This window comes from Malaclemys terrapin, chromosome 15 (assembly GCF_027887155.1).
Source record: "Malaclemys terrapin pileata isolate rMalTer1 chromosome 15, rMalTer1.hap1, whole genome shotgun sequence".
Classification (NCBI taxonomy): domain Eukaryota; kingdom Metazoa; phylum Chordata; order Testudines; family Emydidae; genus Malaclemys; species Malaclemys terrapin.
This window is the reverse complement of record NC_071519.1, coordinates 19,236,589-19,261,490: the sequence shown is the minus strand read 5'-3', so window position 1 is coordinate 19,261,490 and position 24,902 is coordinate 19,236,589. Positions and strand designations below refer to the sequence as shown.

General features: G+C 44.5%; 1 protein-coding gene across 2 annotated transcripts in view; it reads left to right on the top strand.

Moving 5' to 3' along the window:
• The window catches only part of EI24 (EI24 autophagy associated transmembrane protein), a 36,687-nt gene that overhangs the window by 3,275 nt on the left and 8,510 nt on the right, over positions 1-24,902 (top strand). Inside the window, exons 1-6 of one of the 2 annotated variants that reach the window (XM_054005351.1) lie at positions 1,297-1,383; positions 10,674-10,821; positions 12,499-12,644; positions 20,331-20,391; positions 21,353-21,419; positions 24,511-24,635. In XM_054005351.1, coding sequence (XP_053861326.1) covers positions 10,780-10,821; positions 12,499-12,644; positions 20,331-20,391; positions 21,353-21,419; positions 24,511-24,635 — 441 coding nt within the window. In that variant the 5' untranslated portion in view covers positions 1,297-1,383; positions 10,674-10,779. Of the gene's footprint in view, positions 1-1,296; positions 1,384-10,673; positions 10,822-12,498; positions 12,645-20,330; positions 20,392-21,352; positions 21,420-24,510; positions 24,636-24,902 lie in introns of those variants that run through there. The other variant, XM_054005350.1, reaches the window with a different exon arrangement.

The following is a 24,902-nucleotide window of genomic DNA, read 5'->3' as shown; positions in this document are numbered from 1 at the left end:
ACCCTGTCCATCCCTCTGCTCCTCCTCACTCTTCACAGAGACTTAGCCCCACCCTCAATAAGTGAGTGATTTGTAATGTAACGATATTCTTCATAAAGCTGTCACAACCCTCCCCCACACTAATTAATATTATGGTGCATTAATAGCTGGAAGGAGAAGTTGTTGTATGTAGAACTGCTGGTATGCATACAGATTGGCTCATCTGCTCTAAAGCCATCATAGGAGGAGGTGGTACATAGGGCATGGTCTCTTTGCCCATAGGAGCAGAAACACAGGCCTCATTTTCACTCAGAGACCCATACTGCCACTTTGTGGGAAACAGGTACATGTTCAAATTACAGACAGTTCTGCTTGTGTCATTTACTGAATTTTCCTTCCCTGTCTTTTATCCTTAGCTCATCAATGTAGCTAGTCCAAGTTAACCCCAGTTTGGGCTTAGAGGGTTGACTCCAACAAGCTACATCAAGGTAAAAACTACCCGTGCCTTGTCTCCACTAGGATTTTACATTGCAATAGCTATCTTAATGCAAAAACAAACCTATATTTTGCAGTGAAGACCTAGGCATAATCCTCTGTATAAGACCACAGTGAAAGGCTGGGGAAATGAGTCTGATGTCACAGTGGATTTCACGTCTTCAGGTGGGGAATAAGTGGCAGGATCAGATGTCAAAGATCCTGGGCCTGGTTCTCCTGTGAGTTGTACCATCATAAATCAGGAGCAGCTGCACTGAAGTCAGCAAAAGTTATCTGGTGCAAAACTGGAGTGAGAAACGGGGCCCATCTCCATGAATACAACTACAATTATGAATCGTAAGAAATGTAATATAGACAAAAAGACAACCCAACTGTGAGATGGGTCTGTGTTCTCCCCCTTGTACAGAAGGGGAAATGGGTCCAGAGATGCTTGAGGTCATGGCGGGAATAGAACCCAGGAGTTGAGTGATGGGGCAGGGCGCTGGTGGGAGCCTGGCATGCGGGGCACCGGGCCAGGCTCAGCTGTTGTGTGTGTTCCACCATGGGCAGCCCCAGCACTAGGCTGGAGGGGGGCCCCGGGCCCCAGCAATATGCCCAGGCCCTGGAGCCCCCAGCCCCAGACTCTGCCTCCCCCCGCCCCAAGGTTGCTTCAGTAGGGGGCGTTGAAGGCTGTGCCTCTCCCCCCGCCCCCCGTGCATTGCGCCCCTGATGGGGACGGGCTGCGCATGCGCGGCCGCAGGCCGGTGCCGCACAGCGAGCTCCCCTGGCGGCCGCCGTGAGTGCTGCAAGGCTGGGGAGGCTGCTGGCGCATGCGCAGTGTGTCTCGGCCGGCCGGCGCGCTGGGCTGGGAAGTCCGGCCTGGGAAGCCGTGGAGCCCTGGAAGCGTCTCCCCGCCGCCGGCAGCTCCGGGTGAGTCCCGCTCCCTCCCCCCGGGCACTGCGCTCTGCCCCCCGTCCCGCCGCCCGCTCCCTCCCCCCGGGCACTGCGCTCTGCCCCCCGTCCCGCCGCCCGCTCCCTCCCCCCGGGCACTGCGCTCTGCCCCCCGGTGCACCGCGCTCTGTCCCGCCGCCCGCTCCCTGCCCCCCGTGCACTGCGCTCTGCCCCCCGTGCACTGCGCTCTGCCCCCCGTCCCGCCGCCCGCTCCCTCCCCCCGTGCACTGCGCTCTGCCCCCCGTGCACTGCGCTCTGCCCCCCGTCCCGCCGCCCGCTCCCTCCCCCCGTGCACTGCGCTCTGCCCCCCGTGCACTGCGCTCTGCCCCCCGTCCCGCCGCCCGCTCCCTCCCCCCGGGCACTGCGCTCTGCCCCCCGGTGCACCGCGCTCTGTCCCGCCGCCCGCTCCCTGCCCCCCGTGCACTGCGCTCTGCCCCCCGTCTTGCCCCCCGTGCACCGCTCCCTGCCCCCCGTGCACCGCGCTATGCTCCGCCGCCCGCTCTCTGCCCCCCGTGCACCGCGCTATGCCCCGCGTCCCGCCGCCCGCTCTCTGCCCCCCGTGCACTGCGCTCTGCCCCCTGTCTTGCCCCCCGTGCACCGCTCCCTGCCCCCCGTGCACCGCGCTATGCCCCGCCGCCCGCTCCCTGCCCCGGGCACTGCGCTCTGCCGCCCTCCGCTGGGTGCTCTATCCCAGACACCCACTGGCACCCCGTCCCGCCGCCCGCTCCCTGCCCTACTCCCTGCTGCCCTCCGCTGGGTGCTCTATCCCAGGCACCTCGTCCTGCCGCCCGCTCCCTGCCCTGTGCCGCCCTCCGCTGGGCGCTCTATCCCGGACACCCCCGGGTACCCTGTCCCGCCGCCCACTCCCTGACCCGTGCTGCCTTCTGCTAGGTGCTCTATCCTGGGCACTCCTGGGTACCCCATCCTGCCGCCTGCTCCCTGCCCCGGGCACCGCGCTCTGCCCCCCGCTCCCTGCCCCGTCCTGCCGCCCGCTCCTTGTCCTGGGCACCGCTCCCTGCCCCGTGCCGCCCTCCGCTGGGTGCTCTATCCCAGACACCCCCGGGTACCCCATCCTGCCGCCCGCTCCCTGCCCCGGGCACCGCTCCCTGCCCTGTGCCGTCCTCCGCTGGGTGCTGTATCCCAGACACCCCCGGGCACCCCATCCTGCCACCCGCTCCCTGCCCCGGGCACCGCACTCTGTCCCCCACTCCCTGCCCCGTCCCGCCCTCCACTGGGTGCTCTATCCCAGACACCTCCTGACACCCCGTCCCGCTCCCTGTCCCGGGCACCGCGCTCTACTCCTGACTCATCCCACCCCCTGCCCCAGGCACTATGTCCCACCGCCTGCTCCTTGGCCACCGGGCACTGCGCTCTACTCCCCGCTCCCTGCCCCTGGCACCGTGCTCTTCCCCCTGCTCTCTGCCCCCTGCTCTGCCCTGGGTGCTCTATCCTAGACACCTCCTGGGCATCCAGCCTTCCCTGTCCTGGTTGCTGTGGGTGACATCCATTCCCTGCCCCAGGCACTCCCCCGACCTGCCTGCATGTCCCGGCCCAGATGCTTTCCCCCTCAGGTGTCTCATCTCCTTTGTCTTCACCCCAGGCAACTCCATAGGGCTCCCTCCCCAGCGTCCTCGCTCTGGGTTGCCTGGGGTTACCCCAAACTCCTTGCCCTTCCTCTTCCGACCTGCCCCGTCTCCCTCTGTTGGGTGCTACCCCGTTTCTGTGGGGAGTGGGGCCCATAGCCACCGAGTGGGTCCTTTCTCCACAGGAGAGAAGGGTGGGGAAGAATCCCCCATCACGGAGTGGGGGGTATTGTACAGGGGAAGGGGAGGCAGATTTATAGGGACACACTGAATTGGGGGTGTGTGGTGTGTCTGCTTTATAGGGATGTGCTGAATTGGAGGCTAAATCCAGTGGGCGCAGCTGCTTTGTAGGGGATCAGGTAGCCTGGGGTGGCCCCTTCTAAGAACATTTGTTAGGGATCTGACTTGGCTTAATGACAGTGACTGGAACTGGAAAAATGCCACTTGCTGAGGAAGTGTTCAGCCAATGCCAGCAGGTGAAGGGAAGAGCTCTGCTGTTTCAGCACAGCCATCATCCGTTTTATTCCTGGACATTTATTCAGCCCAGGATTTTTTCCACTTAAATTCTTTTAGACTTTATTCATGGACTTCTCTCTTAACTGGGATGATACTGTCCTTTGGCCCATCCCAGCTGAGGGGCTTCTGCTGTCTATTGGCTTAATTGCCAAAAAACACTTTCATTTATAACCATAAATGTGACTCATGTCCTTATCTGACACAGATTCATTAGTAACGTGGTTTTCTACCTGTGGTGCGCGAACCCCTAGGGGTCCACAGACTGTGTCTAAAGGGTCCGCGAAAGGTTGTAGTTACCATAGAACAGTGGTTTTCTACCTGTGATGCGTGGACTCCTGGGGGTCTGCAGACTGTCCGCAAATGAAAAAAGATTAGAAATCGCTGCATTAGTATAATCATTGACTTCACTGCGGCCATGTCTATGCAACAGCAATATTACTACAGTGCCGTAGCTATGCCACCGTTACTCCATAGTGTAGACACAGACTACAGAAATGGAAGGAGTTTTTCCATTGCTTCAGGAATTCCACCTCCTAAGCTTACAGAAACTGGGTCAATGAAGCATTCTTCCTTCAGCCGCATCTACACTTAAAACCTAAGTTGGCGTAGCTACACCTCTCAAAGGTGTGGATTTTTCACACCCCCTGAGTGATGTAGCTATGTTGACCTACGTTTTAAATGTAGACCTGGCTGAGCGAAATAAGAATGTGCAGAATGGGGTTCTGCAGAGGCTCAGGAGTGCCCCCATGTGGATCTGATTGCAGAACTGGGGCCCAAATTGGGGGTGACAACTTAAAAATCTGGGCTAAAGCTTTGCATTCTAAAGAAACCACAATAATGAAATATAATTTGCAGGGTGGATTTGATTTAAATCATGATTTAGTCAGGAAGACTCGATTTAATCATGGATTTCTACATAAAAGTGCATTCTTGTTGGTTGTTATAACCTTAATACATATTCTTCACAACTCAGAGATAGATGTAGGTTTCATTTGTAGAAGGTACACGCTATACATTTTTAAACGGGGATTTATTTTGAAAACTTTTCAGATTAGTTTTACAGCTATATCAGAAAAGGAATGTTTGGTTATTTCATTTACCAAAGATAATTGAAGCAGATATTTATGAAGTCACTGGGAGGTGAACAATCTCCAATTCAACAGGTTAATCATTAATATTTGGAGGATTTTCTTGCCAGGCTGTATTAGGAGGAGAACATCACCAGACAGACACTTAAACTGTTTTATTTACTAAAACAACAACGTTATGTATTCTGGATTTTTTTCTTCAACAGCAAACATATACTATTATAACAAAACAAGCATATGAATTTTTGAATTTAGTTAAACATTCAAGTTTTTTAAAATCAGGTTTGTTTTTGTTAAAATTGTTTTTAACTAAAATAGTTAAATGAAATTAAAAAAAAAATTAAATCGACTGTCAGCGAGATCAATATGAGAAACTTAACATATTGGCTTCTGCAGCTAACTCAGTCGTCTTCACCTTCATTTTCCTGTTTGTTCATAATCTGGAAAAGAAAAACAAGCTTTCCTGCTTTTTCAGCTCCCAAACGATTTCTCAGTTTGGAATGAATTAGTCCAAAGGAAGAAAATATTCTTTCTACACCGGCAGAAGAAGCTACTGCTGTTAAAAGTGAGATTATCACTTCAACAGTCTCTGAATCCAAGTACTTCAGTGATTTCCACCAGTTCACTGGTGTGACTTGCTTTAAAACATCATCAGCAAACATATATTTCTTGAATGGTTCTTGTTCCCAAACTGGGTCTCTCTTATGGCCTGCTGCCATTATAAGTTTTCCCTTCTAGTGAGACAATGGTATGGTAGATCTCAAATCAATGAAGGCTACACTTAGAAAGTCCTCAAGACTTCTGGAATATGCTGCTCAAACAGTTTCACTTTTGTTTCTACTGACTGTCCCTCCCTTCTCACATTTATCTTCAGACTTCTCCTTGTCCAGATCTGTTCTGCCCTCAACAATCTTCTATTCATTGAACTTTTTGAAACTTTGCACTTTAAGAGAGGTAAGGGATTGACTCTGGATACACAAATTTGCAGAGGGACAATAGGGTTGAGGTCTGTTATTTCTCACCTCTATATATTATTTATTTATTTATAAACATTTTTGCTGTTTACAAGCATGTTATCTCTGGAGACACAAATCCACAGTTTGAGAACTGCAAAACTAAGCTTCTCTGATGGTATTTTCTAGACTGAGCACTGAGTCCCATTGGGTAGATAGAAAGATTAACCTAAATAATCTATACAGAAGCCCCTGGAACCCCATAAAATTGAGTCCCTAATCCATGAACTATTGGAACTCATTTACAAAACTTTTCTTAAACATTACATTAATATATTGTCTCATACTATAGAATTAGAATTTATAATCCCTATTCCATGGGGAGATATCTTTGAGCTATAATTTAAACTATTAAAACTCTCTTAAGATAGGTTTTTTCCTCAAAAAGCATTTTATCAAAAAAATCTGATTTAAATAAAAAAATCTGATTTATTTTATTTTTTAAAAATCTTTGATTTTTATCCACCCTGATATTAATTAATTTAAAAGGGCACTGTGATGGAGTGGATTAGCCTCCTACGATGGAATGGGGATACAGGAACAACTCTGGGCCCCAGAAGCCCTTCCCGGTGGGCCTGCTGGGCATGCTCCAGTGGGAGGAGGGGTTTAAAAAGAGGCCTTGCAGTGCAGTGGGGCAGGGAGCAGAGGGAGATGGACCTGTGCTCACAACTGTGGAGGGACTACGCAAGGAGGATTCATCACCAGGAGGGGGCTGGTGCACAGGCAGCATTGTGGCTCCCATTGCACAGGATAACCAAAAGCCTTGATGTGCCTTGAGGAGGGACAAAGTGGTAGGAGACCCAGAGAAGTGTGTTAGCCAGATTGCAGGTAGCGAACAGCATCCTTAAGTACTCAAGAGGGCCCTGAGTCGGAAGCGGTGGAGTGCCCAGCCCCAGGTTCCCTCTCCCTGTCTCCCTCTGGCTGCTGCTTCAGACTGTAACCCCTAGGCCGCCCGGAGACATGTTCTAGCTGCTGAGGGGTGGGGGCTTCCTGAACCTTTTTTACACAGAACGTTGCGATAATTGAAAGAGATCAGAGAAAACACTTTCTTCTCTACCTTTGTCAGTTTGATGATTATATGCATTGTAAACGTTTCTGTCTCCTCTGTATGAATCTTTCACACAGCAATATGGGAGGGGGAGATTTTTAAAAACAGGAAAATGTAACTTCAAAACCGCCGAAATTGTCAGGGTCAGCCCTGGGACCAAAAACTACTTCACGTTTTTAAAAAATTGATTTCAGGTTGACTGTGTCCATTTGTGAGTTAACTTAGGGCTCATGAAATTGAGGGACTAATAACATGGGTTAGAGGTAGTCACAAGCCAGGCTGGTTCTGTGCAGGATTACCTTATATAGTTCTGCTTCTGAACGTCTATCCCAGCCTGCGGCACCCTCTGCTATTCCAGACCTGGACTCTGAGGAGAGTTTACTAGTTATTTTGAACTGTGTTCTCGTTCTTGTGATGAGGACAAATGCGTTGAAGCATTAATGACTTATATTCAGTGTTTTAATTATATGACAACAAAGATGATAAAGTGACGAATGTTGTAACAGACCACTCAGGAATGAACTAGCCCTTCTGCTCCGTCACTAGTGAGAGAGTGAGGTTAGCAGCTTGTTTTTTCTCTTAACTGGGAGATGGAGTGATTCAGTGGGTTTTGCGGTTAGTACAGTCCATAGTCTTTAGGTGATGATCTACATGCTGGACCAGTGCTTTTTTGACACTTTAAGAGAAGCTGAAGGCTCAAAATTTGATGGTGAGAGTGTTTGGAGTAATTAGTGCTAAGAGCACAGGAGTTGTGAGACCCTACAATAATAATAGGTTTCCTTTTATATTGTGCTTTTCATCTGTAGATTTCAAAATTCTTTACAAAGGAGGTTATCATTGTCTCTGTTACACGTGAGGCAGAGAGGATGACGATTACACAGCTGGATAGTGACAGAGCTGGGAATGGAACCCAGGTCCTTTGACTCCCAATCCAGGCAGTCCACTGGGCCCCACATCCCTTATAATAAACTAGTGATAGCATAGGACTTGCAGGGAGAATATTTTTAGTATAGAAACATGTTTCTGATTTGAGCTTTTAGGGGATTATCATAAACCACTTTCTGTGGACACATGCACATAGACACTAGAGTCATCTGCTAATCACCATCCTGAGCCTACGGCTGGAGGCAGAAGGCTCATCTCAGACTTGCAACACTAGTGATTCTTTAGCCATGGAAGGCCAATGTAGGACTGTAAACAAGATGGGTTTCTATTTGACACAGGTCAGAAATCCAGTGTGTTTCCTTTTTAAAAATTGAGTGAGAAAATCTCATAGAAGAAGATTTCACTGGATACATTTATGGAATAAAATGTGTCTGCCATACTTTCCCTTTAATTTGTGTGTGTGTGTATACTACTGGAGGAGGAAATGGAGAGATTGGTCCTGCTTTGAGCAGGAGGTTGGACTACATGACCTCCTGAGGTCCCTTCCAACCCTGATATTCTGTGATTCTATGATGATTGTGAAAAATGTTTGACTCCCAAGTCACTTGGTAATTTCTGCCTTACTGACTCTTACGTGTTTCATAACTGTCCTTTCATCCTGCATACTCATTCTGAGATCTCTTGTTTTTCTACTAGGCTATTTCACAGATGAAATATTATTTTCAGATCTCTATGTCCAGTTAAATGTTTAATACTAGCAGACATCATCATCTTCGCTTAGGTTCCGGTCTACCTCTCTTAGACCCCACTCCATCTTATGGCCCATCTGTTTTGCCACCTTCTGTGCTCTTACAACAAATACCATTCCCAGATTAGTTTTGGTCACTGAGTTTTGGTGCTTAGAGATAAGGACACACCCAAAGAGTCTTGCTTTGATCAACACAATGTCTGGTTTGAATGCGGTAGATATAAAACTGCAAAACAGAATGTGTGTGAAGGTCAGGGTTTAGATCATTGGCTGACGTCAGTGTCTGCTAAAGGCTGTTGCTTATTGATACAGATCCTGAAACTGGGTATTTATAACTCTTCAGTTATTGTAGAAATTAAATGATTCACTTCTATGGCTGAGCATTTGTGTGCTCCTGCAGGAAGAAGAACGTGAAAAGCTGTGCATCATGCTGGAATAGGTTGACAAATTGTTTAGTTGCCAGCAGTGCTCTGTAAATTCCTTGGTACAGCTGTGTTTTAAAGTCTGTCTCAAATAGAGTTTTTGGAGAATAATTGTAGTACTCAGATTTGCCCACAGATTCAGAATATCTGAATATTTAGAGTTAAAATGTTCAGCAGTTAAATAGTTAACAATGTTGACATTTAACTTACCACTATTTTAGACCGCCTGCAGACACTGTGTTGGTTGGGTATTTGAAGTGTTTTGTTCCTAACCAGAAGGGTTGTTTTCCTAACCAGAAAAAACTTAAAAGCTTAAATTCTAGAGAAACCGATGAAGCCAGAATGGCATAGCAGCCAGTACTAGCACGTATGCAACTCCTTAACACTAGGAATTTGTCACTCAGGATTTTTTTTTGTCAAAATACCATAGAACCACACCAATTAGTCTTGAAAATCAAGAAATCTGCTTTTTTTAAAAGAAGCAAAAAATAAAAAATTCACAACATGTCTCAGCTAAAATATAACACTGAAGACTATGATGTGGTGACCTCTTGTATTACCAAGTTACGGAATACCACTAAAGAATATTCAAAGTCAAGGTAAGTCTTACTGGTGCAAACTCCTCTTTACTTTGGTGCAGCACACCTATGTTGGGTTTTGTTATGGTGTAATTACATCAATGTACACAGGTGACAGTGAACAAATCCCTAATGTAGTCAAAGCCCTAAGTCACTTTGTCTGTCTCTTCTGGCCTGCCCTTTACCTCCTGCAGTACTTATTTCTTTGATGTAGAGTACGTCCAGACTACCCGCCGTATCAGCGGGTAGTGATCAATTTATTGGGGATCGATGTATCACGTCTCGTTAAGACGCGCTATATCGATCCCCGAACGTGCTCCCCGTCGACTCCGGAACTCCTCCGGAGCGGCTGTCGATCCTGCGCCGTGAGAACCCGAGGTAAATCGATCTAGGATACTTCTACTTCAGCTACGCTATTCACGTAGCTGAAGTTGCGTATCTTAGATCGATCCCCCCCCCAGTGTAGACCAGCCCGTAGACTACACTAGGTCTTCCTGTGTAAAGAGTCCTTAGCTCCGGAAAAAGGTCACACTGCCATTCACTCAAATTTGGCCGGCCACTCCTCTATCATTACGTGTGCCAGGTTGCAATGCCTGGAGCAGGGAGCTGAGCCCAACCCCGTGGGACTCAGGAACTGCAGCTTGGGGTGAGTGTAGGGTAAACTAGCTCTCCAACTCCCCCACGCAACCTCCTCTCTACACCAGGTTGTTGGATGACCCACCTAGAATCTTCCCATATGGAAGTCATGGACAAACGGAGAAGTCATGGTATCTGTGACTTTTTCACCACTGTGACAAGTCTGCAACCCTAACCACAGCTTTTTAGAAGTAATCAGTTGAGTAGGTAGAGGCCGATCCCATGGAGAGCTTTGTATATCAGGATAGATATCTTGAATTGGACAGTTGTTTGGTGAGATCCATTGCAGAGAGCAGAGTACTGGAGTGATGTGCTCATGGTGACTTGTGTTGTAAGCAGATAGGCAGCTGCATTTTGTACTAGCTGGAGCTTTTTCAGGGTATATGGCTTCATTCCTAGATATGGGTTGCAACACTGACGAGTGGAGTTAATGCAGAACTTTATTTCATTAGTTCAAAAGTCTGAATTTTACAACTTTCAAACCTTTAGAGGCCCTGTGCCCATCTATTTTTGGGGGTGGGAGAGGAGGTGATTGATGTGTTTTACAATTGTCATGCCTTTTCTTCAGAAATGCTGCACATTAATATAGTAGTAAGTGTTAAAATTACTCATGTCGCCTGGACAAATATTGCCTTCTGTTTAAAATGGCCGAGATGCTATTAAACTTACAATTCCATTACACACATCAATGTGTAAACCAGGAATTCTTTGTTCACATTTAACATGGTAATGTTTCCTTTTCTCTCTGCCAGGCTCCATCAGTTTCCCATCTCTGCACGATGACAGAGGTTTGGGCTCTTCTCTTCCCTTCTCCCTGTAGTTGATAGTTTTGGAATCAGAGGTGATGCTGGAGTAGAGATGGCAGACAGTGTGAAAACCTTCCTTCATGATCTCGTCAGGGTAAGTCTCTCAGTTTTTCTTGAGCCCAGAATCTCTTCGGGATCTTTTTTTCCCCTTGTATAAGTGGCATAGTGAGATTCTTGGCAAAATAGACTGATAGACCAATCAATATTATATGTCTTGAATATTCAGATTATATCCTGTTCTTTAATGCTTAGCGTGCCTCCCTTTCCATGTATCCATTGGTGGACTAAGAATAAAGAATATATCATGTGTAAAGATGCATCATAAATTGTATTAACTCCCCACTCTTGGTGAGAAATTACAAATAAAATGCACCAGTTCTTGGGAGATCCTTGAAACACTATCTTGTAGATTGATACTTCTATTGATAGCACAGCATTAAGAAACTAATAACTACGCTTCAAATGGCTGTGACAATCTTGCTTATCAGCTTGTGTTACAAACAAGGCAGTAAAGAAACCCAGCTGGGTTAATTCCAGCTTCATATACAAATTGGCAGGAGAAAAAGCACTTTTTGCCAGATAGGAGAAAACAGACAAGGAAAGAAACGATTCTCTGGCTTCTGAGAGAGGGGCTATAAATAGTGGGAAGTCAACAAGAAATTACACCTTTTAAAAAAAAATAAATGACAAATTACTTTCTACTGTTCCTTTTAGAGGTGACTAAAATGTTTATGATTTAGGTCACTGGGCCACTGAAAATAGTTGATGTAATGTATTGAACTGAACCTTGGCTACAATTAACAGTATTGGCTTCCCCTCCTGACTTGAGTACTGTTGCTGGCTTTCATCCAAATTGCAGTCTGAGGGAATGATGGGAGCTGAGGGAACACAGGACAGGTGGCCAAACTGTCCCAAAGAGAACAACTGCTCCCTTCTTTGCTACTCCTAACAGCCTCTCTATTCTCCTTTGAATTCTACCTCAGAAGCTCATGACTTTTGAGTGTCCTTCCACCATTGATCTCACCACAGGTGCTCTCTGTTGCCACTTCTGAGCATGGCCAAGATGACGTAAAAAATAGAGCAATACAGAAACATAGCCTTTATTTTTAGCGTGTGCCAAAATCGCTGTCTCAGGAGCATTTCCTCCACTTCCTTGTTTTGTTATCCCGCAACTGTGACACGTTATCTTCATTAATTGACTGTCTGCACTAGACTGAGCTCCTTGAGGCTGGGCCCTTGTCTTTTAAAATGCAATGCACACCTGCAGTTTTATATACATCAGTTTTACATATAAGCCTCTCAGACCCACCTAAACTGTGAGATTTTCCTTGAAAGGGAAACTACTGCACAATTTAGTACCCCTGAAATGGAGGTCTTGTTTACAAATTTTTTTTTTTTGAAAGGCCACTATGAATAGAAATGTTGACATAAAATAAAAAAATAAATGCAAGGAAAACCGTTTTATACTTCATACCTTCCCCTGGAGAGTTTGTAACCCAAAGACAGAAGTTTAGGCCAGTGCATGCACCAGAAAGTGAAGCTGCTATTTTTTACTGTCCCTAGCTGACTGAAGCGTGCAAAAGTAAACTGACTCAGTGATCATAATGAAGAGATTTGTAAAATTCCTTCAGTTTCTATAATATAGGGGATTACAGATAATATATGTAACTTTTATGAAGATGATTTTTCAATTGATAGTTTCCCTTGTAACTTTTACTTTGACTGCCCAAAGTATGTTGAGTTCGGGTGTGCTGTTTCCTTGTGTCTGCAGGGAATTAAGGACTCCATCTGGGGGATCTGCACAATCTCCAAGCTGGATGCCCGGATCCAACAGAAAAGAGAAGAGCAGAGAAAAAGGAGAGCAAGCAGCGTGCTCGCCCAGCGGAGAGCTCAGAGTGAGGAGAGGAAGCTGGAGAAGTGAGTAAAGGAGCTTAAGTGTTAGACTAATGGATTTGTTTGTGCCCTCTCAATCTACCATCTACTGAGGACAGGGAGACAGAAAATCATTTGTAAGCAGAATCGTTCTGACTAGGACTATGGAGGCCCTAAATGACTGGGGAAATTGAAAGTCACACTGAATTGGGAACAATCTGCCAGAAAATTTGTCCACATATGTGATATTTCAGAGTAGTCCAGATAGGAGGGAGTTTGAGGAGAGTGTGGATTTGCTTACATCTCCATGCATTGGGATGAAAATATGTCCCTTAATAGTAGGGACATACTACCTGAAGGTCCATGGGGTCAGAATATCTCTTAAATACTGGATGGCTCTGAAATACTAAAACTGGATTCATGAGCCAACTGTCATTGAAACAGAAAGGTAATAAATGTAAAATGGATTAAAGGAGATACGCTTTTTACATAAGGCACCTGTAGCAGTGACTTCCACAAGATATCATTGAGGCCAAGAGCTTGGCAAGATTCAGAAATTTTATATGGTTAATGAGAGAGGATTTAAAAAAAAGAAGAGTTATGAACCCTCATGCATCAAGACATAAGCCAACTGAGAACACGGATTTTTACATATTCCTCTGAAGCAGCCACTGTTGGAGACAGGATACTGACCTGGTGGGTAACTAGTTTGATCCATTGCCTGTATTCTGTGGCTGTCTTACAGAAGAGACATTGTATGCAGTGCTGGCAGTTGTGAGATTTGGAAGTAAGCTTTCCACATACAGTTCTGCCATCACACCTCGGAATGTTGCAGGGCTTCCAAAACAACTGTTGTTTCCCAGTCATATCATGTTCTTCAGTGATGTGGAAAAAACATCCACTAAGGACTAGGAAGAGATCCTCAAATTTATTTCCACTTGTGACCAAAACAGGATTTGTACCTGGGTGTCTAGTCTCCAGATTATGGTAGCACTTTTTTTGGCTTCCTTGTTGAGGATCAGGTTAATTTTTGCACTTAAGGCATGGATTCAACCTCTTTGTTAAATCAATTAATTTGCATTAATTTTTACTTTATAAAAGGTCAATCTTTTAAGAAATAGCACCATATGCCTGTCTTTTTGTTGTTGTTGCCCTGAATGATTTTCGTTATCGAATAAGGCAACTCTTCAGACTTTCCATACAGTTAATGTACTGAAATCTCATGGATTAGCTGCATTTGAATTACACCTCTATCCTGATATAACCCGAATTCGGATATAACGCAGTAAAGCAGTGCTGTGGGGGGGGGGTGGGAGATGCGCGCTCCGGTGAATCAAAGCAAGTTCGATATAACGCAGTTTCACCTATAATGGGGTAAGTTTTTTTGGCTTCTGAGGACAGTGTTATATCGGGGTAGAGGTGTATTATTTTAGGATTAGTGATCATATTTTACTGTTCTTCTTCATAATAAACTTTTTACAGCAGAGACTGATGAGTAAAGTTCTTCTACAGAGGTTCCCATAGAACTGCCCTCTTTCAAAAAGGCCACTGCCTTCCAAATATCCCAAAGAGAGAGAAGGGAAGAGGATGGTCCCAGAGAACATAGAGCACCCAAAGAACCTTCTCTCTGCTCTGTAGTGTTAGTATAGACTTAGAGCTATACGGTTAGAAGGGTCCGCAAGGGTCATCTAGTCAAAGTTTTAAATATTGAACATGTCTTTAAAAATCAGTTTAATGTAACCTGGGACTGCAGATACATCATCATCATCATCACTCCCATAACCGCATTGGTCGTTGGGGCACCATCACTGGTAAGCAATCAACCAATTGTCTCCACCCCTGACGATTGTGTGTCTGTGCTTGAGTCTCCGCAAAGTCCATTCCTGTCCACTCTTTTATGTCATCAGTCCATCTCTTCTACTGTCTACCTCTTCTTCTCTTCCCCTGTACTGTCCCTTGGAGGGTGATCTTGGATAGGCCAGATGATCTTGTTACATGCACCACTTCAGCTTGCGCTTCTTCACAGTCGTCCGGCAATTTTCATATGACCCAGCGCGTTGGGTGATGATGTTGTGGACCTCTTCATTACTGACGTGGTCGAAGTGGGAGATGCCCAGGATTTTACGAAAGTATCTCATCTCTACTACCTGTATTTTCCATTCAAGTTCTGCCGTAAGGGTCCATGTCTCGCACACATGCAGAAAAATGGAGCTGACCAGTGCGTGTAGTAGTTTGTTTGGATTCCAGGGAGATGTTCTTGTTCCTCCAGATTGGCTTTAGCTTTGCCACTGTTGCTGCTGTTTGCGCAATTCTTGCCAGAATTTCTGTCTTTCATCCTTCATAGTGATGATTGCCCCCAAATACTTGAACTGTTTCACTGTCTCCAGCTCTTGTCCACTGACCGTGATATGTGAACTGATTCTGTTTGTCATCAGCTTGGTTTTTTCTGCACTGATTTCCATGCCCTATTTTGCGGAGGTTTCATCCAATCATTTCACAAGGTTGGCAACTTCATCTTTGCTACCTGCCAGGCCGTCAGTGTTATCAGCGAACCGAACATTTGAGACTGTTCGCCCCCCAATGCTGACTCTGCATATGTGATCTTCTAGGGCATCAGTCATTATGTGCTCCAAGTAGATGTTGAACAGTGTGGGTGAAAGAAGGCAGCCTTGCCGGACTCCAACAGTGGTGCGAAACCACTCTCCTATTGTGCCATTGACGAGAACTGCACTGCTGGCCTTGGCATACAGTTGTTTATTGGTAAGAATAAGCTTACCACCAACATTGTACTTCTTCATGGTTGCCCAGAGAGCTTCATGCCATACTCTGTCAAACGCCTTCTTGAAGTCAACAAAGATGTGTAGATGTCCTGCTGATGTTGTAAGTACTTCTCACGTAGAACACGAGATTGAAAATCTGTTCTGTGGTACTTCTTCCAGCGCGAAAGCCAGCCTGTTCTTCAGTGATAATATTCTCCGCTTGTGGCTTCAATCTGTTCAATATGACTTTCAATATCACTTGGCTGGGATGGCTAATTAAGCTTATGGTCCGGTAATTTTGAGACAATTGCAGGTTGCCTTTTTTTGGCAGAGTGATGATTAGTGACCGTGTTCACATGGAGGGCCACTTACCATTCTGCCAGATCTCGTTGCAGATCTTGGTGAGTACATCTCTTACTGTTTCTCCTCTGAATTTCATCAGTTCAGCTGAGATGTTGTCAATACCTGGAGCCTTTCTGTTCTTGAGTGCTTTCACAGCTGTCTCCACTTCTTCACGCAGTATTGGAAAGTCATCCTCCTCTGTTGAATCTGGGCTGTCTAGGACACTAGAATCTCCATTTGTCTGGTGGTTGTATAGATCAGAGCAGTAGTTTGTCCACCTATTGATGATGTCCTTTTCTTCTGTAAGACTGTTCCCTTCTTTGTCTTGAATGACGTTAGCTTTGGTCGATCTTTTACAATCTGGAAGGCTAGTTTGCTATTTTTATTATATTTTAGAGCATTGTTTTTCTATCCCTATCACCTTGGCCACTTTCATTCCTTTCTTGATCTTTCTGCCAATCGCTCTGTATTTATCAGCTCTCTCAGTGCTGTTCTTGTCTCTCTTGATTTCTCTTCTGATGTCACACATTTGTAGTATTTCATTTGTGACCCAAAGTCACCATGGAAGCTCCTTGTTTTAGCTCTGTTGATCCCAGAACAAAATCAGTTTTGCACCATGATGTAGACCATCAGGTGCATGCCACGTTGATCGTCTGGATGCTTTATGTGCTCCTAATGTGTTTGCAAGAACCAGATTGTTATAGCTGGCAAACTCCAAAAGTCTCAGTTCTCTCTCATTGGTTACCGCATTACATATAGGGCCACAGTAATCTCGCCTGTGCGTAGGTACCCACTTTAGCATTCCAATCTCCCTGTACCATCAGGACATCTTTCTTGTGTACCTTATCGATAATGTCTTGTAGCTGATTGTAAAAATCTTCAATTTGCTCATCGTCATAGTCTGTTGTAGGGGCGTAGACTTGTACCACTGTGATATTGAACGGTACTGCCTTTAGACATAAGAATAGCCCTTGGTGCCAGGTGCCCCAGAGGGAATGAACAGAACAGGTAATCATCAAGCGATCCATCCCCTGTTGCCCTTTCCCAGCTTCTGGCAAATAGAGGCTAGGGACACCATTTCTGCCTATCCTGGCTAATAGCCATTGATGGACCTATCCTCTATGAATTTATCTAGTTCTTTTTTAAACCCGGTTATGGTCTTGGCCTTCACAACATCCTCTGTCAAGGAGTTCCACAGGTTGACTGTGTGTTGTGTGAAGAAATACTTCCTTTTTTTTTGTTTTAAACCTGCTGCCTATTTAATTTCATTTGGTGACCCCTAGTTCTTGTGTTATGAGAAGTAGTAAACAACACTTCCTTATGTACTTTCTCTGTAACAGTTATGATTTTATAGACCTCAATCATATCTCCCCATAGCCGTCTCTTTTCCAAGCTGAAAAGTCCCAGTCTTATTAATCTCTCCTCATACGGAAGTCGTTCCATACCCCTAATCATTTTTGTTGCCCTTTTCTGAACCTTTTCCAATTCCAATATATCTTTTTTGAGATGGGGCAACCACATCTGCACACAGTATTCAAGATGTGGGCGTACCATGGATTTATATAGATGCAATATGATATTTTCTGTCTTATTATCTATCCCTTTCTTAATTATTCCCAGCATTCTTGACTGTCACTGCATATTGAGTGGATGTTTTCAGAGAACTATTCACAATGACTCCAAGATCTCTTTCTTGAGTGGTAACAGCTAATTTAGACCCCATCATTTTATATGTATAGTTGGGATTATGCTTTCCAATGTACATTGCTTTTCATTTATAAACATTAATTTTCATCTGCTATTTTGTTGCCCAGTCACCCAGTTTTGAGAGATCCTTTTGTAGCTCTTCGCAGTCTGTCTGGGTCTTAACTATCTTTTGTAATTTTGTATCATCTGCAAATTTTGCCACCTCACTGCTTACCCTTTTTCCAGATAATTTATGAATATGTTGAATAGGACTGGGCCCAGTACAGATCCCTGGGGGACACTATTACCACTATTACCTCTCTCCACTCTGAAAACTGACCATTTATACCTACCCTTTGTTTCCTATCTTTTAACCAGTTACCAATCCATGAGAGAACCTTCCCTCTTATCCCGTGGCAGCTTACTCTGTGTAAGAGCCTTTGGTGAGGGACCTTGTTGAATGCTTTCTGAAAATCTAAGTACACTATATCCACTGGATCCCCTTGGTCCACATGCTTGTTGACCCCCCTCAAAGAATTCTACTAGATTGGTGAGGCATGATTTCCCTTTACTAAAACCATGTTGACTCTTCTCAACAAATTATGTTGATCTATATGTCTGACAATATTGTTCTTTATTATAGTTTCAACCAGTTTGCCCAGTACTGAAGTCAGGCTTACAGGCCTGTAATTGCTGGGATCACCTCTGGAGCCCTTTTTAATAATTGGCGTCATATTAGCTATCCTCCAGTCATCTGGTACAGAAGCTGATTTAAATGATAGGTTACAGACTACAGTTAGTAGTTCTGCAATTTCACATTTGAGTTCCTTCAGAACTCTTGGGTGAATACCATCTGGTCCTGGTGATTTCTTATTGTTTAATTTATCAATTTGTTCCAAAACCTCCTCTAACGATATATCAATCTGGGACAGTTCCTCAGATCTGTCACCTAAAAAGAATGGCTTGGGTTTGGGAATCTCCCTCACATCCTCAGCCATGAAGTCGATGCAAAGAATTCATTTAGTTTCTCCACAATGGCCTCATCGTCCTCGATCATCCAGTGGCCCCACTGGTTGTTTAGCAGGCTTCCTGCTTCTGAAGTACTTTAAAAAAAAATTGCTATTACTTTTTGAGTCTTTGGCTAACAGTTCCTCAAATTCTTTTTTGGCCTTCCTAATTGTATTTTTACATTTCATTTGCCAGAGTTTATGCTCCTTTCTATTTTCCTCATTAGGATTTAACTTTCACTTTTTAAAGGATGCCTTTTGGCCTCTCATTGCTTCTTTTACTTTGTTGTTTAGCCACGGTGGCTCTTTTTTGGTTCTCTTACTATGTTTTTTAATTTGGGGCATACATTTAAGTTGAGCCTCTATTATGGTGTCTTTAAAAAGTTTCCACACAGCTTGCAGAGATTTCACTTTTGGCGCTGTACCCTTTAATTTCTGTTTCACTAACCTCCTCATTTTTGTGTAGTTCCCCTTTCTGAGATTAAATGCTACAGTGTTGGGCCGCTGTGGTGTTTTTCCTGCCACAGGGATATTGAATGTAATTATATTATGGTCACTATTACCAAGCGGTCCAGCTATATTCACCTCTTGGGCCAGATCTTGTGCTCCACTTAGGCTAAATCAATAATTGCCTCTCCTCTGGTGGGTTCCAGGGACCAGCTGCTGGAAATAACGGATGGAAATAAGCCTGCTGGATATTGGGCGGCATCCTAATACTGAATTCTTGATATCTTTATGCACAAGGAATCCTACGCCGTTGGCATGTTTGTCCTCTCCACTTCCCCCTGTGGGTCCGGGGACAGAAGAGGCAACTAAAAGGGGGCTGCCTGCGGAGGGATGGGCTCCTCCAGGTTAGAAATTTGCCCAAGACACACCATATGATGGGCAAGTCAACCATGTCCATACTGGATTGGTCGCAGCCCAGGTTAATAATGACTGTGCCATCCGTCTCCCACCAGGGCGGACGTGACAAGTGTACTATTGGTGTAACCCCAACACAGAGGATCCATGGAAGAGATAACATCATCATAGCCACATGGAATGTAAGGACATTGAGACAAATAGGGAGGTTGAAAGAACTCGCGTACGAATATACCTGGCATCTCCTAGGAATCTCTGAGGTCAGATGGAAGAACTTTGGAGAGGAATTAACGGACGAAGGCCGTGTACTCTTATTACAGTGGAGAGACTGCAGATACAGTTATGCACTAATCATAATTCAATAGTTGCTGCATGGATGTTTTAACTGTGCATTTCCATTCCTTAACATTTTGGATTTTTGTATTGACCCTTTAACTTTGAATTTCCTGGATTTCTAATGCTTGTTCTTGGAATAATTACAATATCCTTGTAAAGTCTTTTACTCTAAATTACTGATATATAATCTCAATTTTAATTCCATTTTAAAATAGTTTCTGCTGGGAATTAATACTATGTTGAAATGGTCTTTCTGATGCAACAGCATTAGTTTTCTATAAGAGTTGAAAAATTAACTTGTGTGTTGCAGTGAGCATACGTCATGAGTTTGTGTGGTGAATTGTTGGAGAATTACAGTGCTGCTGACTTAATAAATTCTATTACTAGAATTAAGTTGGTATTACACCTCTACCTCGATATAACGCTGTCCTCGGGAGCCAAAAATTCTTACCGCGTTATACATGAAACTGCGTTATATTGAACTAGCTTTGATCCACCGGAGTGCGCAGCCCAGCCCCCCTGGAGCACTGCTTTACTGCGTTATTTCCGAATTCGTGTTATATCAGGTCGCGTTATATCGAGGTAGAGGTGTGTGTATATTTTGAAGGCACCCAGCACATTCTTATTTAAGATATTGTATAAAAGTGGTTCTCAGTGACCCAGGATGCTGGGGATAATTTGCTTTGAAGAGAAGAAGCTACAGTGATAGTCTCACATGCATGTGTTCTATTGCTCTCCAGTGAACCTCGGATAGTAAGCCGGATTTTTCAATGTTGTGCATGGAATGGAGGCGTATTCTGGGTAAGTGTAATTTTTTTTAATTTCCTAATTTAAAAATTGAAGCACCAGTTTAAACCAGTGCACTGCTTCAGTGCTTTTATGGTTTTAAAGGTGATATGTCAGCATGGCTGCCCAGCTAAGCTGGAAGGAATTATGAATTGAGAGAAACCAGTAAGTTTCTAAGTTTTGATGTTTTATATAAAGGGGGACCCTCCTTAAAATATATAGTTGAACTACTGTATTCCCTAAACAGACCATTATATTAATCTGGAGTCTGTTTCTCAAGTTCCTAATGCTGCTTGTTCACCTGCTGATCAAATGAAGTCTGTAGTGCTGCTCCACTGAATCGCATATTACATTTACTCAGGTCAGCTTTCCAAATAGCTGTTAATGAGTTTGGTAGGGTTTATTCATGATTGTAATAGGTGCTTTGCAGCCTAATAAATCACTCATTTCTTTTCATCTTCCATTAGACTTTCTCATGATGGGTGAGGAATCAATATGGAAATGTTGAAAGGAAAAAGTTCAATTATATATTTTGGTTGTATTTAAGTAGAGCAGCGATCTAGCAGCGCTCTGCATTGATGGGTCATGGTGTTTAATTTGTAATAGATGGCAGGCAAACATTTTGCTATTAAATAGAGAATGCACAGTGCCTGCATGAAATATGCCTTTAAATCAGTGTTTATGGATCTTTGTCACTGTAAATGAAAGTTATTGCCCCATCTGAAGCTGAGGTGTTTAGGTGCCAAATATGAAACAGCCTCTCAGTTTGCCAAAGCCATTGAGCGTGGCAATGGCAGTGCAGTCAGACAAGATGGTACTTTTAGTAGGGCAGGAGATGGACACTTTGAGGCAGTTGAGAGTTTCTGGAGTGATTGTAGGTTGGGTTGATGGATAGAGATAAGAGTAATAGAAGTGAACCTGTAAATGTCATTAACAAAACCACTTTAATGATTTCCTTGTTGCCTTCTTCCTTTAGCTTAGTCTCCTCTTGTTTTACCGAGTATTTATACCTGTACTTCAGTCAGTCACAGCACAGATAATTGGTAAGTATATAATTTGTCTCTTTAAAGAGTTCTAGGACATCAGCTCTCCTCAGGGTAAATGATTATCAGCATCTGTGTAGAAGACTAAGGAAACTCTGCCCCCAAGTGCCCCCACATCCCGCCTCTCCATCCTTGAGTTATTTCCCTCTCTCGGGTATTTAACTGAGGGCAAAATCCTTAGAGATGATGAGCATCTGCAGCTCCCATTGACCTGAGTGAGGGATGTAAGGGCTCAGTACAACTCAGGATTTGACCCACTCAGTGTGGACTGTGCCCTCCTCCTCCTGTGTGTTTCACGCATTGATGCTGCCACATCCTCTTTAGTGAACTGACTCAGATCAAAATTTCCAAAACTATGGGATTTGGATGCTCAGGTCCCATTAAAATTAATGGGAATTGGACATCCACATTCTTTAAGCTTCTTTGAAAATCTCAGCCAGCTTTTTTTTCTCTTGTGAAAACTGACATATCAGCCTTAAAAAGCACACTTAGACAAAGTTAAACAATGTTCCAATGACTTGATTAGCATGTTTGCGTATCAGATAGAAAGATTGAGGGCAGTTCTGCTAACAGACTGGGAAGTGGGGAAGACTTTTTTTTGGACCCCTATGTTTTAGTATTAAGCTAGTTACATAAGAATGGCCAAACTGGGTCAAACCAAAGGTCCATCTAGCCCAGTATCCTGTCTTCCCACAGTGGCCAATGCCAGGTGTCCCAGAGGGAATGAACAGAACAGGGAATCATCCAGCGCTCTATCCCCTGTCGTCCATTCCCAGATTCCCAGTTATTTTTTCTCCATGTGGGAATCCTGCTTCTGTTTGTAATTACTTTCATTTAAATACTGTTCAGAGTGAATTTCATCCCAAGCTGTACATCCTCCTCTTTATTGGGGATGTAGTTTCTCATGGAGTTCTGTGTAACATAGAAAGTTACTAGACATGGGATGAGTTGTTTTTTAATTGGTGTATTCTCTTACCAGCCAGTAAAGTCTAAAGCTGTTAACACTTTTTATCCCAGACAATTCATTTGATATTTTGCAAGAGTCCAAATTTAAATGTTGTAAAGTGCTTTTTAAGTTAAGTGGCATGGACCGCAAATTCTATGTATTACTATTCACACTAACAGGAAAAGTCTCCACTCATTTTCATGGTCCTCAGATTCTTATTAAAAGCATTGAAATTAAGCCTTAATACTGAAAGCAAATGTAAAATCCAACATGTTAAAACTCAGTGCATGGGAATAGTAACCTGTATTGAACTCTGGGGGCGAATGCCAGGAGGCGTTGGGGGGGTCTGCCTTTTAGTATCAGTGGAAGTCTGTTTGTTAGCAGTGTGATACAGTCACATTGCTTCCAGTTTTCTGTCATGTGAGGAGGAGCTTCAGCCTAGATCCAGAACAGCCACAGGCATGCCCAATAATTGGCCTGCTAAACCCAGGGTTGTGAGTTCAATCCTTGAGGGGGCCACTTGGGAATCTGGGGCAAAATCAGTACTTGGTCCTGCTAGTGAAGGCAGGGGGCTGGACTCGATGACCTTTCAAGGTCCCTTCCGGTTCTAGGAGATGGGATATCTCCATTATTATTATTATAATTGCTGATGTGAGGCAAGCTAAAAGTAGGGCTGCCAAGTGTTTTTGGGCTCGGAGAACACTGAAAATTCAGGGAAAATGGATCTTTGGTTGCGTTGTCCCTGAGTAAGTTCTTCTCACGTAACACAAACAAACACACAAAAGCTCCAACTATCTAAACAAATACATATTTTGGGAAGAAAGGGAGATACAGTCAGTGATATTGACTGTTCTTAATTTTTAGGGAGGTCCTCTAACACTACAGTGATGGACGCCATATAAGTATCTAAACAGGGAAATGTCTTACCCTATGTCTCCTGACCTGTCTGTCTCTCCCATCCTCTAGTTCTGTTCAACACTATTTCCCCTTTTCTTTGTGTCCTACCCTCTTCTCTCTTGCCTTCCCCCACATCTTTGTCCATCTCCTTTCCCTCTTGCTGTCGCTCTCTACCCTTTTGCCTTACTCTATTCTGCCCTTTTACTTTCATCTCGGTCCCTTTCTTCCTCTTGCTGGGTGAGCCTTCCCCACTGTTCAGATGTCTGGGCTGCTCATGAGGTGCATGCTGTAATTGTTGCTTCTTTTTTCCTTTTCCCACCCTGAGTGTTCAGGCAGAGCAGGGAACAGAATGCTGATGAGAGTGAGCACTTGAGGAGCAGAAAGGTCAGGGAATCTCGCTGCAAGTATCAGAAACTTCTTCCAGAGTTATCCATCAAAACAAAGGAGAACCCCATTTTTTTCCTGGGTGTTCTGGGCCTCTCATCTCCTGAGAACCAAAACACACAGCTTTGATAACATCTGTTCAAAACAGTATTTGTGGTATAGGCGAGAGCTCTCTTCCCATGTGTCTGCTGCATGACATTTTAGTTGCAGAATGCTTTCTCTTCCCAGCCATACATGTTTTCAGCAAATAAATGTCAAACCCAGAAACCTTATTCCGAATGATGGAAGAGGGAACTATGTTCCTGCTTATACCACAAGAAATTGAAAGCCATTGCTTTTGAACTAGCAGGATGCTTTTTGGCAGTCCCAAAGCATATGTTCCCATAGGATTAAACCACTGGTTCCCTATGGAAGTACTGCTGCTAGGATATTATTAGAAGTAAATAAAGAGCAGGTCCAGAAAATGGGTCTGTAAGGAAGGGAAATAGATGAAACCAGGAAGGGCCATTTCCTATCTCTCTAAATAAATAAATTAATGGAGATATCCTATCTCCTAGAACTGGAAGGGACCTTGAAAGGTCATCAAGTCCAGCCCCCTGCCTTCACTAGCAGGACCAAGTACTGATTTTGCCCCAGATCCCTAAGTGGCCCCTTCAAGGATTGAACTCACAACCCTGGGTTTAGCAGGCCAACGCTCAAACCACTGAGCTATCCCTCTCTTTTTGTAGTGGGACCAGAATATCACATCTGTACAAAGGAGGCTGCTGTCAGCTGTTTTTCCATTGTAACTGTAGGTTGTGCAGTTTGAAATGAAGAGAATCCCATGTGCATGTCGCTGATGAGGACTTTATTCTTATTTTGAAGGTGACCCCTCACTACATGGTGATGTCTGGTCTTGGTTGGAATTTATCCTCACCTCTATTTTCGGTGCCCTTTGGGTCCTTCCTCTCTTTGTGCTCAGTAAAGTCGTCAATGCCATCTGGTTTCAGGTAGGTGAGGATGATGAGGAACAGCCCTCGTTAGCTGTGGGAGCAGGAGTTCACATTAAACAAGTGACACAGTATATGCTGTGTTACGGGTGAGTCAGTTAAGACCATAGAGCAATAGTACAACCCACAGCCTCCTTTAGTTTTAGTGTGGAGGGTGACTGTGACGGGGTTGGGACTCATCACCTGGCGCCTCCTACTGGTTGTTTCAGGAATTAGCTCTGTCCAGTGGAGCGCTCCCTCCTGGTGGTGTCCCATCCGTCGTCTCGC